Below are 19,207 nucleotides of genomic sequence, written 5' to 3' on the forward strand. Positions count from 1 at the left end.
TGTGTGATTAGAGAAAGGAAAGAGCTAGTGTGATAGTTCTTTACTTTAAAAGGAATCTGTGAGTAGGATCAACGCTCGTAACCCGTGTATGTGAGCATGCAGGTCATAGAAAGCTGAATAAAATGATACATTGATATCTGCAGTCTGATGTCTTATTCCAGAGAAATCCACGTTTTCATATATGCAAATTAGCTGTTCAAGATTTTGGGCAGGACACTGATCTGTATGAGAATCTGCCTCCAGAGATGATTTTACATGAAGAGACAGTTCCCAGTATGAGACAAGTAACTAACACAAAACAGGAAAAATGACGTGTCTTCTTGTAAACACATTTTTTGCTTCTCTCTCAGCTCTGCTGTGTTGTAACAATATTGCAGCCCTGGTAACACCTACTTCATGTAAAATAATCTCTGGGGGCAGAGTTATCTTCCAGACAGCATCCTCCCCAGAGCCTGGAAAAGATCATTTATATAAAGTGATAAAAGATTATTTATCAATAAGACATTTGATATGAAGCACAAAGGAAGGACTTTTTTTTATCAGTCTACAGAGTGGGCCATGTATATGAATACACTTAAATAAAATAGGAATGGTTGGTAATATCAACTTCCTGTTTGTGGCACATTAGTATATGGGAGGGGGAAAACTTTTCAAGGTGGGTGGCGACCATGGCGGCCATTTTGGATTTAACTTTATTTTTTCCAATGGGAAGAGGGTTATGTGACACATCAAACTTATGGAGAATTTCAAAAGAAAAACAATGGTGTGTTTGGTTTTAACAATAACTTTATTCTTTCATGAGTAATTTACAAGTTTCTCTTTCTTTACAGCCATTGACATGTCGCAGAGGTTAACACGTGAGGAGTGGATAGAAATTGTGTTGATGTCTGGTGAATGCACTATCGGGTAATTGCAGCAGATTTCAATGCAAGATACCCTACGCAAGAAAATTGTCACCATTCCCATGTTATTTAGGTGTATCCATATAAATGGATAACCCAAAAAAGTTTGGCTCATCACTCAACATAATGTTCTGTTTAAACTGAGGGTCCTGTTCCAATTTGTGTTTTGCCCATTCTGCAAATTCAGCGCGTCGATCTGGCATCAGTCGAACATCCCTTTTGCGGATATTAGCTACTCACAAATGGCACCCTTACAAAATCCAGCTGCTGCAGCATCTCAACGAGAATGACCCAGATCGGTGCGCTGAATTTGCAGAATGGGCAAAACAAAAATTGGAACAGGACCCTCAGTTTAAACAGAACATTATATTCAGTGATGAGGCACACTTTCACTTTTTGGGTGGGCCATTTATATGGATACACCTAAATAACATGGGAATGATGACAATTTTCTCGCGTAAGTTATCTTGCATTGAAATCTGCTGCAATTACCCAGGTACTGCGTTCACCAGACATCAACACAATTTCTATCCGCTCCTCACGTGTTAGCCTCACGTGGTTGTAAACAAAGAGAAACTTGTAAATAACTCATGAAAGAATAAAGTTACCGTATTTTTCGGACTACAAGACGCACTTTTTCCCCCCAAAAAAAGGGGGGAAAATGTGGGGTGCGTCTAATAGTCGCAATGCAGGCTTACCATGGCGGCAGAGGTGTGGTGGCAGAGGTGCGGCGGCAGAGGTGCGGCGGCAGAGGTGCGGCGGCAGAGGAGACGCAGTAAGCGGGGTCCCTTTCTCCGGTGAGGTGATGCAGCAGCCCGGTAAGCAGCAGAGCCGGGTGAATCCTGTTGTTATCGGTGGTGGCGGCCATTTTCCTGAGGCCGCGCGTGCGCAGATGGAGCGCTCTGCTTCCCGGGGCTTCAGGAAAATGGCCGCCACAATCTCCATCTGCGCACGCGCGGCCTCCCGCGGCCATTTTCCTGAAGCCCCGGGAAGCAGAGCGCTTCATCTGCACACGCGCGGCCTCAGGAAGATGGCCGCCCCCACCGATAACAACAGGATTCACCTGGCTCTGCTGCTTACCGGGCTGCTGCATCACCTCACCGGAGAAAGGGACCCCGCTTACTGCGCCTCCTCTGCTGCCGCACCTATGCCACCGCAGGATTCAACCGGCTCTGCTGCTTACCGGGCTGCTGCATCACCATACCGGGGAAAGGGACCCCTCTTACGCCATACCTCTCACTGCGCCTCCTCATCCCAGCACCTCCTCATCCCAGCACCACCTCATCCCAGCACCATGCCTCCTGTGACCCTGCTCTGCCACCGCCAGCCCTCAGGTAAGATACTGTAAATTCGGACAATAAGACAGACCCCCATCTTATAAAAAATCTTTTTTTCTGCAATTTTCACCCCAAATTTGGGGTGCGCCTTATGTTCCGGTGCGTCTTATAGTCCGAAAAATATGGTATGTTAAAACCAAAAACACCATTGTTTTTCTTTTGAAATTCTCAATAAGTTTGATGTGTCACATGACCCTCTTCCCATTGGAAAAAATAAAGATTTTTCCCTCCCACATTTTAATGTGCCACAAACAGGAAGTTGATATTACCAACCATTCCCATTTTATTTAGGTGTATCCATATACATGGCCCACCCCCTATAACCTGTATACACATATTAATAGTTTAGATAGGTCAAATATGGTGACAGATTCCTTTAAGAAATACAAGTCTACTTTCCATATCTATGTACAATACTTACCTCTTTAAGAACAACAATGTGAATCACTGATATACTTTCAGGTAAGTCCTTCAAGTAAGCAACATAGTAGTCCAAGAAATTGTTCTTTAAAAAAAATAGACAATTGTTTGCATTACCATAAATTGATTTTTAATATGCAATCATATAAATGTAGGAGTTATTACTGAAGCTGTGACCAACACAGAAAGTAGAGAGGCGTCCCTAATGATATAATGAAGATTAGAAAGGGAGTACACAGGAAGCTCAACATCAAAAGTAATATGTTTAACAAACATATTGAAAGATAAGTACGGTAAATATAATATATTTTATTATTTCAGAGCATTTTGGATGATTTTTGAAACAAAAAAAATAAATCAGTGATGGACAACCCTTCAAGCATTAACCCTTTAACCCCCAAAGCTGTTTGCACCTTCCTGACTTTCAATTTTGATGCCTTTAAATCAAAGAGTTATGTCACACAAAACAGTTAATAAACAACATTTTCCACAAGTCTACTTTACATCAGTACAATTTTTGCATCTTTTTTGTTTTGTTAGGAAGTTAAAAGGGTTAAAAGTTGACCAGCGATTTCTAGTTTTTTCAACAAAATTTACAAAACCATTTTTTAGGCACCTTATTACATTTTACTTGACTTTGAGGGGTCTATATGACAGAAAATATCCCAAAGCGACATCATTCTAAAAACTGCACTCCTCAAGGTGCTCAAAACCGCATTCAAGAAGTTTATTAACTCTTCAGATGCTTCACAGGAATTTTTAAAATGTGGAAGGAAAAAATGAGCATTTAACTTTTTTCCACCAAAATTTTACTTTAGACCTATTGTTTTTATTTTCACAAGGGTATCAGGAAAAACTGGACCCCCAACATTTGTTGTGCATGGCAGGGCTCGGAAGGGAAGGAGCGCCATTTTAAGTTTGAATGCAAAATTTGTTGGAATAAATAGCAGATGCCATGTCACGCTTGGAGAGCCCCTGATGTGCCTAAACAGTGGAAACACCCCACAAGTGACATCATTTTGGAAACTAGACCCTTCAGAGAACTTATCTAGACATGTTGTGAGCACATTGAACCCCCATGTGCTTCACAGAAGTTTATAACATTCAGTCGTGAAAATAATAAAAAAAAAATCACATTTTCCCCACAAAAATAGTTTTAGCCCCAAATTTGGCATTTTGATGAGGGTAGCAGGAGAAATTGCACAGTACAATTTGTTGTGCAATTAGTCCTGAGTACGCTGATACCCCATATGTGGGAAAAACTACTGTTTGGGCGCATTGCAGTTCTCGGAAGGGAAGGAGCGTCATTTGTCTTTTTGAATACAAAATTGACTGCAATAATTAGCGGATGCCAAGTCACATGTGTGGTGAGCAGCTTGAACCCCCAGGTGCTTCACAGAAGTTTATAACATTGAGCCGTGAAAATAAGAAAAAATAAAATTTTCCTATAAAAAAAAATTTGGCCTCAAAATTTGCATTTTCACTAGGATAACAAGAGAAATTGCACCATACAATTCTTCTAGGGGTGCACTGATCATATTGACAACACAGGTGGGTTACAGAATTTTATGCCATTCGGCTACCTGCTTCCTGCACGGCAACTGCTAATAGCTGCACCTCAAATGGATGAGGAAGTGGACCACAACCAGGTAATTAGAATTTTTTTTATTTTCTATACTGAAAGCAGACATATGTGGCAAGGATGGGAGAACATATGGGGAAGAATGGAGACATATTGGGCAAGGATAGGAGAACATATGGAGAAAGGGTGGAAACATACGAGGCCAGGATGAGAGAACATATGGAGTCACATGGGTGGCCAGGATGGGAGAACATATGGGGACAGGAAGGAGACATATAGGGCCAGGATTGGAGAACATATGGAGCAGAATGGAGACACATTGGGCCAGGATGGGAGAACTTATGGGGGCAGGGTGGAAACATACGGGGCCAGGATGGGAGAAAATATGGAGTTATATGGGGGCCAGGATTGGAGAACATATGTGGGCAGAAAGGAGACATATGGGGCCAGGATGGGAGAACATAAGGGAACAGGATGGAGACATATTGGGCCAGGATGAGAGTACATATTGGGACAAGGTGGAGACACACAGGGTCAGGATGGGAGAACATATGGAGGCAGGATGGAGTCACATGGGGACCAGGATGAGAGAAAATATTGGGGCAGGAAGGAGACATATGGGACCAAGAAGGAACAACATAGGGAACAGGATGAAGATTTCTGGGCCAGGATGAGAGAACATATGGGGGCAGGATGAAGACACATGGGGCAAGGAATGAGACACGTGGGGTCCAGAATGAAGTACACATGGGACCAGGATGGGGGACGTTATTACAGGAAGAAGCCAGGATGTGGGACATTATTACAGCAGAGGTTAATTAAGGGATTAATTAAGGGAAATGTATTTCATTTTTGAGGGTACTGTTTTCAGTGAGGGGGTTCTGTTACTGTGCAGTTCAACAATATTTAGCTTTTTTTCTTCATCTGGCATAGTGTATAAGTTGGTGAAAAATAGGGGAATGTGCTCTGGAAGTGGTGATCTAGATATCTGTGTGTTACTTTCTGGAGAGAAAAGTCCTGGCTGGAAGTAGTGAGGGCGATTTGTGCTAGGTGAAGAAGAAAAGAGAAGATGAATATCTTCAACTAGAGAAATCACTGGTGAGTAAGTGTGTTACCTGTAAACTGACACTATACACTGTGTACTATATATAGAGCTCCTGTGTATAATGGCATTGGTGATCACTGTATTATCTGTATACTATATACAGAGCTCAGGTGTATATTGTCACTGTTGAGTCAGTATGTTACCTGTACACTTACACTATATAGTATATACAGAGCTCCAGTGTATAATGGCACTGCTGATCCCTGTATTACTTGTACACTGTACACTAGCTACAGAGTTCCTGTGTAAAATGTCACTGGTCATCCCTGTATTACCTGTACACTGACACTATGTACATAGCTCCTGTGTATAATGGCAATTATGGTAATATTAGTATTGTGGGATTTTTTTTATTAAAGGGAACCTGTCACCCCCAAAATAGAAGGTGAGCTAAGCCCACCAGCATCAGGGGCTTATCTACAGCATTCTGGAATGCTGTAGATAAGCCCCTGATGTATCCTAAAAGATGAGAAAAAGAGGTTAGATTATACTCACCCAGGGGCGGTCTCGGTCCGGTCCGATGGGTGTCGCGGTCCAGTCCGGTGCCTCCTATCTTCATCAGGTGACGTCCTCTTCTTGTCTTCACGCTGCGGCTCCAACACAGGCGTACTTTGTCTGCCCTGTTGAGGGCAGAGCAAAGTACTGCAGTGCACAGGCGCCGAGCCTCTCTGACCTTTCCCGACACCTGCGCACTGCAGTACTTTGCTCTGCCCTCAACAGAGCAGACAAAGTACGCCTGCGCCGGAGCCGCAGCATGAAGACAAGAAGAGGACCTGATCGTAAGAAGATGGGAGGCCCCAGACTGGACCACGACGCCCATCATACCGGGACCGCCCCTGGGTGAGTATAATTTAACCTCTTTCTCTCATCTTTTAGGATACATTGGGGGCTTATCTACAGCATTCCAGAATGCTATAGATAAGCCCCTGATGCTGGTGGGCTTAGCTCACCTTTGATTTTGGGGGTGACAGGTTCCCTTTAATGATCTGTATTGTATTATAAGTTTTAGTGCTCAGACCATGTTCTTGCACGGTCAGATGCAGCCATTACATAGTACACAGCCGGGGAACATTTACAAGATTATCTCAGCACAGGAACATTTTATTTAACACATCCAATTGCAATACATATTTTGAATATCTATATCCAATATCTATTAATTAATATCTATTAATTTAAAAGTACTTTGTTCATGGGACAACCCATTTAAGGACAAAATCATTGTAAGAAGGCAGGATCAGAGAGCTCGCTGAAATCTACCTTATCCAAACTGAAAAGGCAGACATTAACAATAATTTCTGAATGAAGGTATTAGATAGTGAATGGTGAAGATAATAACAAATTTAAGTAAACTTTGAAATACTTTTTGTAGTCAGGTCAGTAAATAATGTTACATTAAAAATAATTTTGACTAGGAGATATGAAGACAAGTGAGATGTGATAAAACAGTATAGCTACCTCATCATTAGTTAACTTCAGGAATATGTCTCCCAGGATTCCTTGCCTAGACCATTTTACTACCCTCTCTTGTAACACGTGGAGCAGGTCCAGGTGATGCTGGATCAAATACCGCAAAGAACTGGGGAAAAAACTGAGAAATGAACAAAAAGTGACCCTTGAAGATGGTTTCATCCTTAATGGAATAAAATGAATAAAAAGATTATCTGATGACACAAGAAGAATACAGACGATAAAAAGTTACAAATACACACATAGTAGATTTGCTGATGAGTTTTCAGCTGAGTATCTTTAGCAAAAACTATGTGTGAACCCAGGGGGTGAAGGAAGAAGCTAACACAAAACGCGCGTTGGTGTTTTGGCGCCCCACCCTCCAGTAATTATTACTGGTTACTATTTACCCTTTACTTATTATGCATGTCTGTTTTTTTACATTGATCACAAGAGAGAATTCACCTCATACCATTTACCTCTGATTCTACTGTCAATATCATTTAAATCCATCTGGACTGGTTTGTACTAATATTTGTATTTATTAAGCATTCTCAATATCCTGTTGTAGGGGAATCCTAGGTCCACATGGATCATTATATTTAAGCACTTGCACTTTTTTCCACTTTTTAGGAATTTCATCACCATTGAGTATTGATATACTGTACCTCTCACCCATGTATGTATTTCTTACTGAACTCAGGTATATTGAGCGACATTTCTTTCATGCATGTATTTGGGATTATATTTATGTTTATGTATTATGGTCCTTAAGCAAAGGTAATTCTGCTGTCTCAGTCTCCCTTTATGATTAAAACTTGTCTTATTTAATTTGATTCTAATAAAATTTACACTCTTGTTTCTACATAGGCTGTTTGACTTCCCTTTTATTTTGGTATTTATATTTCATCAAAAACATTATTTTCATGCAGGACAACGATTCACCGCATGCATCAAAATCTCCACTGCTTGGCTGCCAGTAAGGACCTTAAAGATGAAAGAATAATGCCATTGTCAGTGCCTCACCTGACCTAAACTCTATTGAGAACTTGTGGGCCCTTCTTAAATGGGAGATTTATGGTGAAGGAAAACAGTTAATCTCTCTGGACAGTGTCTGGGACCTTGTGATTTGTGTGACTCAAAAAGTTGATCATTAACATATTAACAAACTGAAAGGCTCAATGGATTGAAGGTTTATGACTTTATTGAAAAGAAGGATAGCTATATTGGTCACTATTATTATTATTATTATTATTATTTATTCTTTTTTAAATATCAGAAATGTAATTTTGTATATTTTGAGTTGTTTGGTTATTATCATTTTAACAACTGAAAATAAACTATAGAGATGGGAAAATTTACGTGATTCATTTAGTTGCATAATAATTCTGCATACTAATAGTTGACCAATAATTCTGCCCAGAGATATTATCCTAAGAAAGACACAACCTCCCTTTTACTTTTTTAGTTATTCAGGTTTCATCTACTATATAATTGTCTAAGAGTCGCTTCCATCTGTCTGTCTGTCTGTCACTGATATTCATTGGTCGCGGCCTCTGTCTCGCAAAACGCCCATGACCATTGCCACGACCAATCAGCGATGGCCAGAGTCTGGCAGCGAAATGGCCGCTGCTTTACTGCCCTGCAGTCAGCGCTGACCGGTCACACAGGGTTAATGCCAGAGTTAGCGGACCGCGGTGTAATGCACTCTGTTAACGCAGCTATTAACTCTGTGTGACCAACTTTTTACTATTGATGCTGCGTATGTAGCATCAATAGTAAAACGATCTAATGTTAAAAATAATAATTAAAAAAAAAGGTTATTCTCACCCTCCGCCGTCGCCTGCTGTCCTCGGCAGTGCAAGCGGCAGGTTCCGGTGCCAAGGATGCTATGCGAGAAGGACCTGCCACGATGTCACGGTCATGTGACCGCGATGTCATTACAGGTCCTGCGCTCATACCAACCCTGAGACCAGAAGCAGCCGTGTGCACCACACACAGGCGCCAGGACTTCAAGGGGTCTTCGGAAGGTGAGTATATGTTTATTTTTTATTTTAAGTCTTTTTTAACCACGCATATAGTGCCCACATTGCTATATACTATGTGTGCTGTGTTACATACTGCGTGGGCTCTGTTATATACTACATCTCAATGCTATATACTATGTTGCTGGGCAATATACAATGTGACTGTGCAATATACAACGTGACTGTCCAATATACTACGTGCTCTGTGCTATATACTACGCAGCTGTGCAATATGTGGCTCTGTTATATACTAGGTGGCTCTGTTATATACTAGGTGGCTCTTCTATATACTACGTGGCTGACCAATATACTACGTGCCTGTGCAATACACTGCGTGGCTATGTTATATACTACGTGGCTGTGTTATATACTACGTAGCTCTGCTATATACTACGTACGCTGTGTTACATACTACGTAGCTCTGTTATATACTACGTCGGTTGTGTTATATACTACGTCACTGTGCAATATAGTACGTAGCCTGTGCTATATACTACCTACATATTCTAGAATACCCGATAAGTTAGAATTGGGCCACCATCTAGTATTTAATAACTTTTTAGATTGACCAAAAGTATTGGGGTTGTTCAATAATAAAAATTTTCCATCAAAAATACAAATTGCCTAATAATACCTCACCACAATCTTCATCCCAACCCTAACACATCTCTTCAACCTGTCACTAACAATTGGTGTCTTCCCCTCATCCTCAAAAAGCTCTCCCTTGAGCCATCCTCTCTGTCCAGCTAGCGCCCCATATAATTTCTTCTCTATGCCTCAAAACTAGTGGAATAATCTGTCTCTTTTGAACTGTCCCTTCACCTCTCCTCCTGCTCCCTCTACCTTTTACAGTCTGGCTTCCAACCACACCATTCCACCAAAACTACCCTGGCTAAAGTCACCAATGACCTACTAACTGCCAAATCCAAGCAACACCACTGTCCTCCTCCTCCTGGACCTGTCATATGCCTTCGACACTGTGGACAATCCCTTTTATTACAGATTCTCTCTTCTCTTGACATCATAGACTTGGCACTATTCTGGATCTCTTCATACCTCACAGACCGGACATTCAGCGCCTCACACTCACACACCACCTCCTCATTTTGCAACCAATGTCTCGGTGTCTCCCAATGTTCAGTTCTAGGACCCCTGCTCTACTCCATCTACACCTTCAGCCTAGGGCAGTTCATTCAGTCCCATGGCTTTCAGTAACACCTCTATGCTGATGATACACAGATCTACCTCTCTGGACCTGATATCACCACAATACTAACCAGAATCCCACAATGTTTTTCTGCTATTTCATATTTCTTCTCTGCTAGATTTCTAAAACTTAACATGGATAAAACAGTTTTCGTCTTCTTTCCCCATCTCACTCAACCCCCCCAACATACCTATCCATCAAAGTCAATGGCTGCCCACTCTTACCAGTTCCGCAAGCTCACTTTCTCAGGGTAACCCTTGATTCTGATCTCTCCTTCAAGTCATACATTCAAGCCCTTTTCACTTCCTGCCAACTCCAACTCAAAAATATTTCCCAGATATGTACATTCCTCAACTAAGAATCTGCAAAAACACTAGTGCATGCCCTCATCATCTCCTGCTTCGACTATTGCAACTTCCTGGTTTGTGGGCTCCCCTCTCGCACCCCTCCAATCCATCCTATACTCTACTACCCGGCTAATCCACCTGCCCCCCCACCATTATTTCCCTGACTCTTCTCTCTGTCAATCCCTTTACTGGCACCACATTGCCCAGAGACTCCAGTTGAAAACCCTAACCTTGGGATACAAAGCCATCCACAACCTGTTTCCTCCAAACATCATGTGACCTAGTCTCCCCGTACTTACCTGCACGCAACCTCCGATCCTCACAAGATCTCATTCTTTACTCCCCTTTTATCTCCTCTTTCCACAATCGCATACAAGACTTTTCCCATGCATCCCCTCCTACTCTGGAACTCTCTACTCCAATGAATCAGACTCTCACCTACCGTGGAAATCTTCAAAAGGAACCTGAAGACCTACCTCTTCCGACAAGACTACAATGTGAAGTAACCCTTGTTCCAGCATACCACTGCATGACCAGCTCTCTCCTCACCTACTGTATCCTTACTCATCCCTTGTAGATTGTGAGCCCTCGAGGGAAGGGTCATCTCTCGTCCTGTACCAGTCAGTGACTTGTTTTGTTCAAGATTATTGTACTTGTTTTTTTGTTATGTATAACCCTTTTTAACATGTAAAGCGCCATGGAATAAATGGTGCTGTAATAATAAATCATAATAATAATGGTGCACACAGTTTACAATGAAAAGAGGGCTAAAAAAGCTGAAGAATTACCGTAACTCAATTATCCTTTTCCAATATCAGCATTTCAAAAAACAGATTTGCACTATGCCTTTCACTAATGCTCCTTTATATGTTATTTATTGCATTTGCCAGCTTTTTCTCTCCATTATCACTGCCACATGTCCCCATGTATAAAGGTGGTGCTTCTTAGGCTAGTTTCACACTAGCGTTTCCCTGATGTGCGGAGGGCTGCGGACTTCCTCTGTGAAGCCCCGCCCTCAGCCGCACCTCCACTTGTAGCTCCACCTACATCTGCATGCGGCCCACATGCGGCCTGCGTACCTATCTTTAACATTAGGTACGCAGGTCGTGCGGGTGTATGCGGATGGTGCCGCATGCGTCGTTTTGACGATGCGGAAAAAAAAAATGCTACGTGGCTGCATCTCCGCTGGTTGCCGCATCGTCAAAATGACGCATGCGACACCATCCGCATACAGCCGCACGACCTGCGTACCTAATGTTAAATATAGGTACGCAGGCAGCATGCGGGCTGCATGCAGATGTAGGCGGAGCTACAAACGGAGGTGCGGCTGAGGGCGGGGCTTCACGGAGGAAGTCCGCAGCCCTCCGCACATCAGGGAAACGCTAGTGTGAAACTAGCCTTACCTCTGCAGCTTCTCGATCTCAGGACTACAATTCCTATAATGCATAGTGCTGCCTGCCATACCAGTTTGAGCAGCCTCCTGTTCGCAAGAGGAACTCTGTGTAGTCTGATGCTATCTGTTGTCTGTAGATGGACTGTCAGTTTTGATGTCTCACAGACAGCCGCAAGTGGAAATCAAGACTGAGCTTTGCATACCCAAGTCCAGGCAGCACAACTTCTAGAGAGCAAAAAGAGTGCCAGGGTGCATGCTCCATTAGAGCTCACCAGTGCCACTTGCTCAGTAAGCTTCAGAACATAGAGAGATGGAACAGCACTCCAAGATAAGCAGGTTTGCCTCAAAATACATAATTTTTCTTTTTAGATCTAATAAGACACGCAGCAGGCAAGAATAAGTGGTGACATACATCAGAAAACCATGGTGGTTTGAGTTTAAGACTCAAGACCACATAGGAATATACCAAGGAGTAGGTGTATATTCAGGAAAAAATTACAGCGAAGAGCCCTCCTACACGTTCAAAGTTTTAAAGCGTAGGCAATTACTATACCGCTACCATGATTTCTGATTTATCCCGTTACTTGCTCTTGCCTGACAAAGGAATTGTGACCTAGAAGGTTGTTCTCGCAAGAAAATATATTCATAAATGCAGTGTGTCTTTTTAGATCTGGAAAAATGCAATATATATGTTTTGAAGCAAACCTCCTTATTTTGGAATCCTGAGCTTTTTATATATGACACCAAAGGTAGATGGAATAAAGATGGCGGTGGTCACATAGGACAGGTTGTACTCATTATTATTTCTGTAGTATTTGCTGGCTGCTGGCAGTCATTGGCTGATAAGCTGCTTTCTTGGACTGTCTTCACTTTCTACAGTCATTGCTATATTTTACATTGACAAATAAAGAGAAATCCAGTACCTTCTTTCCTTAGTGGTCCTCTTGATGTCAGATACTTGTAAAGTGGCCCTTATCTTAAGGATATGAGAAAGATTCAGAACATATTTTCGCTCAGATTCTAGAAGATCTTTGGCAGCAGTCTGTCTTCTTGCTTAACATGGAAAATATGAGAATATTACAACACACACATATTGAATCCATAAATTACTGTAGGCTTTATGACTACAATAAGCTGCCTATATACAGTTGTGGTCAAAAGTTTACATACCCCGGCAGAATTTTTGCTTTCTTGGTCTTTTTGTCAGAGAATATGAATGATAACACCAAATCTTTTTTTCCACTCATGGTTAGTGGTTGGGTGAAACCATTTATTATGAAACTACTGTGTTTTCTCTTTTAAAATCATAATGACAACCCAAAACATCCAAATGACCCTGATCAAAAGTTCATGTACCCCATTTCTTAATACTGTGTGTTGCCCCCTGTACCATCAATGACAGCTTGAGGTCTTTTGTGGTAGTTGTGAGGATAAATCTGGTAAGTTTTAATACAGACTCAGAAGTGATCGCATTATCTTCCAGAAACATTCGGCAGGTGGTTAGTCCATCTTCATGTGGGATGTTAGAATATAGGGATTCCACATCCATGGTGGCTAAGATGGCACCCATGGAGAAGTGATCTTTTGTAGACAGCTTTTTCAAAAGATCCATGGTGTCCTGTAAATAGTTGGCTGTTATTCTTACCAGTGTTTTAATAACATTCTCTATAAATCCTGAGATTTTTTAAGTGAGTGTTCACACCCCTGAGATGATTAGCCTCCCTGGGTTGCCTGACTTATGAATCTTGAGAAGCATAAAGAAAATTCCTATCCTAGGACTCTCAGGTATAAAGTCCAAAAGGTTTGTGGAATCTGTACACAGGCCACTGATGACCTTTCTCAACTCTTTCATATATGTTGGGGTTGGATCATCATCCAGTTTGGTGTAGTACTGTCTGTCAGCTGTCTGTGAGCTTCATTACTGATTGTTGTATTGAGGAAGACTATGGCACCACCTATATCCGCAAGCTTAATATTAATCTCCTTGTTGTTCTTCAGCCTATGAATTGCTCTTCTTTTTTGCACACTGATATTTGATGTTTCCTTTCTCGGTTTATCCAATATTGTGGTCTGCACCAAATGTTTAATGAGTAATGCAACTGAAAGATCTTCTGAAAAAACTGGCATAATGGAAATAAAGAATGTTCTAATTATTGAAATTGGAGATATCCACTATATCAAAACTAATATAACAATAATACCACATACAAGGGACAAATACTGCTATACCATAACCAGCTCACATACTACCACCACATAGTGATCGAATAATACCACATACAAGGGACCAATACCGTCACACCATGGCCGGACCACATATTACCACCACATAATGACTTAATATTACAATACTGATCATTAACCCCTTAGTGACAGAGCCAATTTTGTACTTAATGACCAAGCCAATTTTTACAATTCTGACCATTGTCACTTTATGAGGTTATAGCTCTGGAGCACTTCAACGGATCCCACTGATTCTGAGACTGTTTTTTGTGACATATTTTACTTCATGTTAGTGGTAAAATTTCTTTGATATGACTTGCGTTTATTTATGAAAAAAAATGGAAATTTGGCAAAAATTTTGAAAATTTTGCAAGTTTCAAACTTTTAATTTCCGTGACCTTAGTTAGAGAATCACAGCACAAAAAATAGTTTAAAAATAACATTTCCCACTTGTCTACTTTACATCAGCTCAATTTTGGAAACATAATTTGTTTTTGTTAGAACGTTATAAGAGTTAAAAGTTGACCAGCGATTTCTCATTTTTACGACAAAATTTACAAAACCATTTCTTTAGGGACCACCTCACATTTTAAGTAAGAATGGGGGGTCAATATAACATATATGATAGAAAATAACCAAGTGTGACAACTGCACCCGTCAAGGTGCACACAATCACATTCAATAAGTTTATTAACCCTTCAGGTGCTTCACGAGAAGTAATTTTTTTCACAAAAAGTTTAATTTGGAACCAAACTTTTTTATTTTTACAAGGGTATCAGGAGGAAATGGACCACCAAATTTGTTGTGCAATTTCTCCCCAATACCCCGTATGTGGGGGAAAGCCACTGTTTGGGCGAATGGCAGGGCTCAGAAGGGAGGGAGCACCATTTGACTTTTTGAATGCAAGATTGGCTGGAATCAATAGCAGGCGCCATGTCGTGTTTGGAGATCCTCTGATGTACCTAAACAGTGGAAACCCCCAATTCTAGCTCCAACCCTAACACAGCCCTAGCCCCAACATACCCCTAACCCTAATCCCAACCATAACCCTAACCACAACCCTAACCCCAATACAACCATAACCCCAACCCTAGCCCCAACCCTAACCCTAGCCCCAACCATAACCATAGCCCAACCCTAACCCTAGCTCTAACCCTAGCCCCAACCCTAATCCTAGCCCCAAACCTAATGGAAAAATGGAAATAAATATATTTTTTTATTTTATTATTTTTACCAAATTACGGGGGTGATAAAGGGGGGTTTGATTTACTCTTTTTTATATTTTTAGCACTGTTATATGGTCTATCACAGTGATCAAAATGAACCAATAGGAAAAATCTCCTATTGGTGCTGGCCGGCAGATCTCGACGGGCACACTGCGCATGAGCCCACCATTTTCTTCCCGGAAGAAGACGTCGAGGGCCAGGGGACAGACCTGGAGGGACACCGCAGGTATCGGGGGCTCGGGGGACCCCATTTCTCTCTCCTCTGATGTGGATGTGATATGAGAGGAGATAGAAATACATAGGAAATCAGACTTTTTTTGCAGTTGCCGTTATTCCGTGAATAACGGTGATCGCAACACTGGGGATGGTAAAAACTGACGCAAATCATGTTCTCTTGGGTCTCAGCTACCCCGGTAGCTGGGACCCCGGAGATTTTCCGACTCTGGGGGGCACTATATCCTTATTTCTTAGTGCTGTTAAAAAGCCATGCTGAGGAATAAGTAGAGTAGATAAACAGCACTAATGGGTCAAATTCCCACAAATCTCTTACATGTAGAGGATATCAGCAATAGAGAAAATGTTAAACCATAAATTCCAAGGAAAAAGTGAAATAAGTGTAATTAAAAAATCACTCTTGACCTTGTATTGTTGCCGACTGCACACAGAGATGTCTGTATTTAGTCACATCACAGACTTCAATGCATATGTAGCATATGCAACTAAACCCCGTCCTAGATACCTAAGAGACTGGATAAATTTACAAAATCAAACCACACAATATGTATCCTGTGATCACAGAAAGAGACAGATTTCCCAATGAGTGCCTCTCTTTATTAGAGGAACAAAAATATGTTCCACAATGATCAAAAGATCACAGTACATATGCATGTATATCATGAGTGAGAAACGACAATAACCATATAAACACATACAGTATATAAATCTAGTATGGAACAATCTCACCCATGTATGCAGAGGACGTCACTTGTCAGATGTAATCTCAATCAGCAAGAATTCATCAGGAGGGATGGGGAACAATTGCCCTATTATGTCCTGTAAAGGCTGGCATAACCTGGACCCCAAGACTCCCGCCCTTACAAGGGCAGTCCACATCTGACCCTTGCAATATCAGCTCTATGCTTTCCCTGTGCATTCCAACGCGTTTCATCACTCCGTGAATCTTCAGGGGACCTATTAGCACAAAATGAGCATACTGCTACTGCAGACCTATAGTTATAATGGATCAACAGCACCCGGTATGAATGCATATATGTATAGCTTGTTAAGATTGGTCAGAATAAAGAGTCCAATCATAAGATTACACCCACCGATACTGAATTGACATGCATGCGTGCCATCTGATCGCGCCATGGAACGCATGGTCAATCATGGCAGGTAGTGAAGAATGCTTCAACTGTATTCGCTGACACGCACGCCTGCCTGCTAACCGATCGTCTCCTGGAACGCAAAGTCCTATCATGGCCGCTCTACTTTCGGTTCATCATGCCAGAAGGGAAGAATGCTCCACCACGTAAATGCTTCGTACTATACTGTGTATCATTATTAAACCCTCCGATAGCAACATAGGGAAGTAAATATAGTTCCGGATGGATCAAAAAGAGGCAACAGTTCCGGATTATTTATCAGAGGTAAAAAATAACGAATTAGATGGAAAAATACATCCAAAATGCAATGACCCTTATGATGATAATTACAAACGTATAAGAGTATCATTCTAAACGCAGGATTGTACACTGTGGCCCCAGCAACGAACAACGGAATTATAGCTGCTTTATATAGGATAATTTGATTTATGACAGTCTGTTCTTCTTATGTAGCCAATAGACTGTCAATACCTATTTCTTGTTTAGTAGCTACCTGCTATTTCCTATTCTAGATATTTAATTATCATCTACCTATGAAATGAAGTTTACTGTGTTTTCCCATATTACAGCAATATATGTTTTATATGGGAGTAACTTTTATATTGGGCTCTGGGTAACCTAGGTAGTAGCTTTAAAGAATGATGCTCCAGGAGACAATACAGTGATCACTGGGGACAATATACACAGGAGGACGCACATTCAATTGAAACCAGTGTTGTTACTGGTGGACCCCTTCTGCCTCCACAATTGGTTGACCCTGCTGAAGGAACCATCGAGGACTCAGGGCCCACAGGAGGATCCTCCGGTTTTCCGGCAGATCAGTCCGACCTTGTATATATAAGAAAAGCATGACTTTCTTGGGAATAAGAAATCGGATTGCAGAAATCATTGTATCATTTTATTCAGCTTTCTATGACCTACATGTCCATATAGATGGCTTGGAGGCTTGATCCTACTAAGAGATTCCTTTTAAAGGGAACCTGTCACCCCGTTTTTTGAGATTGAGATATAAATACTGTTAAATAGGGCCTGCGCTGTGCGTTACTATAGTGTATGTAGTGTACCCCGATTCCCCACCTATGCTGAGAAATAACTTACCAAAGTCGCCGTTTTCGCCTGTCAATCAGGCTGGTCAGGTCGGGAGGGCGTGTTCACAGCGCTGGTTCTTCCTCAGCTTTACGTTGGTGGCGTAGTGGTGTCCGCATGTTGAGGTGACTAATCCACTGTGGGCACGTGAACAAGCAGCGCGCGATCTGCGCTGTCATCCCTTTCGTCGGTGGGGGCGGCCATCTTCCTGGGGCCGCGCATGCGCAGATCGAGTGCTCTGCTGCACGGGGCTTCAGGAAAATGGCCGCGGGATGCCGCGCGTGCGCATTAGAGATCGCGGTGGCCATTTTCCAAAAGCCGAGTTTGCATTGTTCACGTGCCCACAGTGGATTAGTCACCTCAACATGCGGACACCACTACGCCACCAACGTAAAGCTGAGGAAGAACCAGCGCTGTGAACACGCCCTCCCGACCTGACCAGCCTGATTGACAGGCGAAAACGGCGACTTTGGTAAGTTATTTCTCAGCATAGGTGGGGAATCGGGGTACACTACATACACTATAGTAACACACAGCGCAGGTCCTATTTAACAGTATTTATATCTCAATCTCAAAAAACGGGGTGACAGGTTCCCTTTAAGTTGAGTTTCATTTGCTGGAACATTTTATTTCCAAACCTGATGATTTTTTTTTACATTATTGATGTGTTTATGTTCATATTGCAACACACAAAGGAATAGACTGCAACCGTGTCCACAATATAAATATTTAAAGTTAAATTTAACAGGGTTCTTTCTATGAGAAGTGAAAGAGGTTACATTTATATTGCCAGAATACTGTCCTAAGCCATCAAACTGACACTCCATAATGACTGTACAGTGGTGGCGTGATACCTCTGAGGATCTCAAAGCACCGTGTAAAGCAGTGTGGTTATTAATATTAGTGACTTTTCTGTCCTTGAAAAGGTGTCTGTAAAAACAAATGGACTTAAAATGAGAAAGTGGTGCATAGGAAAAGATGAATTCAGGTGATTCTGGATGCACCCTGTTTAGCTATAATGAGTGCACCTTGTGAAATACCCAAACGTGCAAAATTCACAAGAAACATTCAGCAGTTTCATTACCAATGCTATCTGGCTGATGTTTTGGACACTTATGTTGGTTGTGCTTTCACACTCGTGGTAGCATGAGACGGATTCTACAACCCACACAAGTGGCTCAGCTAGTGCAGCTCATCCAGGATGTCACATCAATGTGAGCTGTGGCAAGAAGGTTTGTTGTGTCTGTCAGCGTAGTGTCCAGAGGCTGGAGGTGCTACCAGGAGACAGGCCAGTACACCAGGAGACGTGGAGGGGGCTGTAGGAGGGCAACAACCCAGCAGCAGGACCGCTACCTCAGCCTTTGTTCAAGGAGGAACAGGAGGTGCACTGCCAGAGCCCTGCAAATTTACCTCCAGTAGGCCACAAATATGCATGTGTCTGCACAAACGGTAAGAAACCGACTCCATGAGGATGGACTGAGTGCCAGACGTCCACAGATGAGGGTTGTGCTCACAGCC

General features: G+C 42.0%; 1 protein-coding gene across 6 annotated transcripts in view; it reads right to left on the reverse strand.

Annotated features, from left to right (window-relative positions):
• Positions 1-19,207, reverse strand: part of ARHGEF33 (Rho guanine nucleotide exchange factor 33) — a 132,613-nt gene that overhangs the window by 30,569 nt on the left and 82,837 nt on the right. For 5 of the 6 annotated variants that reach the window (XM_069769054.1, XM_069769058.1, XM_069769053.1 and 2 more), the window contains 3 exons: positions 12,693-12,822; positions 6,805-6,937; positions 2,661-2,744 (listed from right to left, as the gene is read on the reverse strand). In XM_069769054.1, coding sequence (XP_069625155.1) covers positions 2,661-2,744; positions 6,805-6,937; positions 12,693-12,822 — 347 coding nt within the window. The remainder of the gene's footprint in view (positions 1-2,660; positions 2,745-6,804; positions 6,938-12,692; positions 12,823-19,207) is intronic. The other variant, XM_069769056.1, reaches the window with a different exon arrangement.

Source organism: Ranitomeya imitator, chromosome 5 (assembly GCF_032444005.1).
Source record: "Ranitomeya imitator isolate aRanImi1 chromosome 5, aRanImi1.pri, whole genome shotgun sequence".
Classification (NCBI taxonomy): domain Eukaryota; kingdom Metazoa; phylum Chordata; class Amphibia; order Anura; family Dendrobatidae; genus Ranitomeya; species Ranitomeya imitator.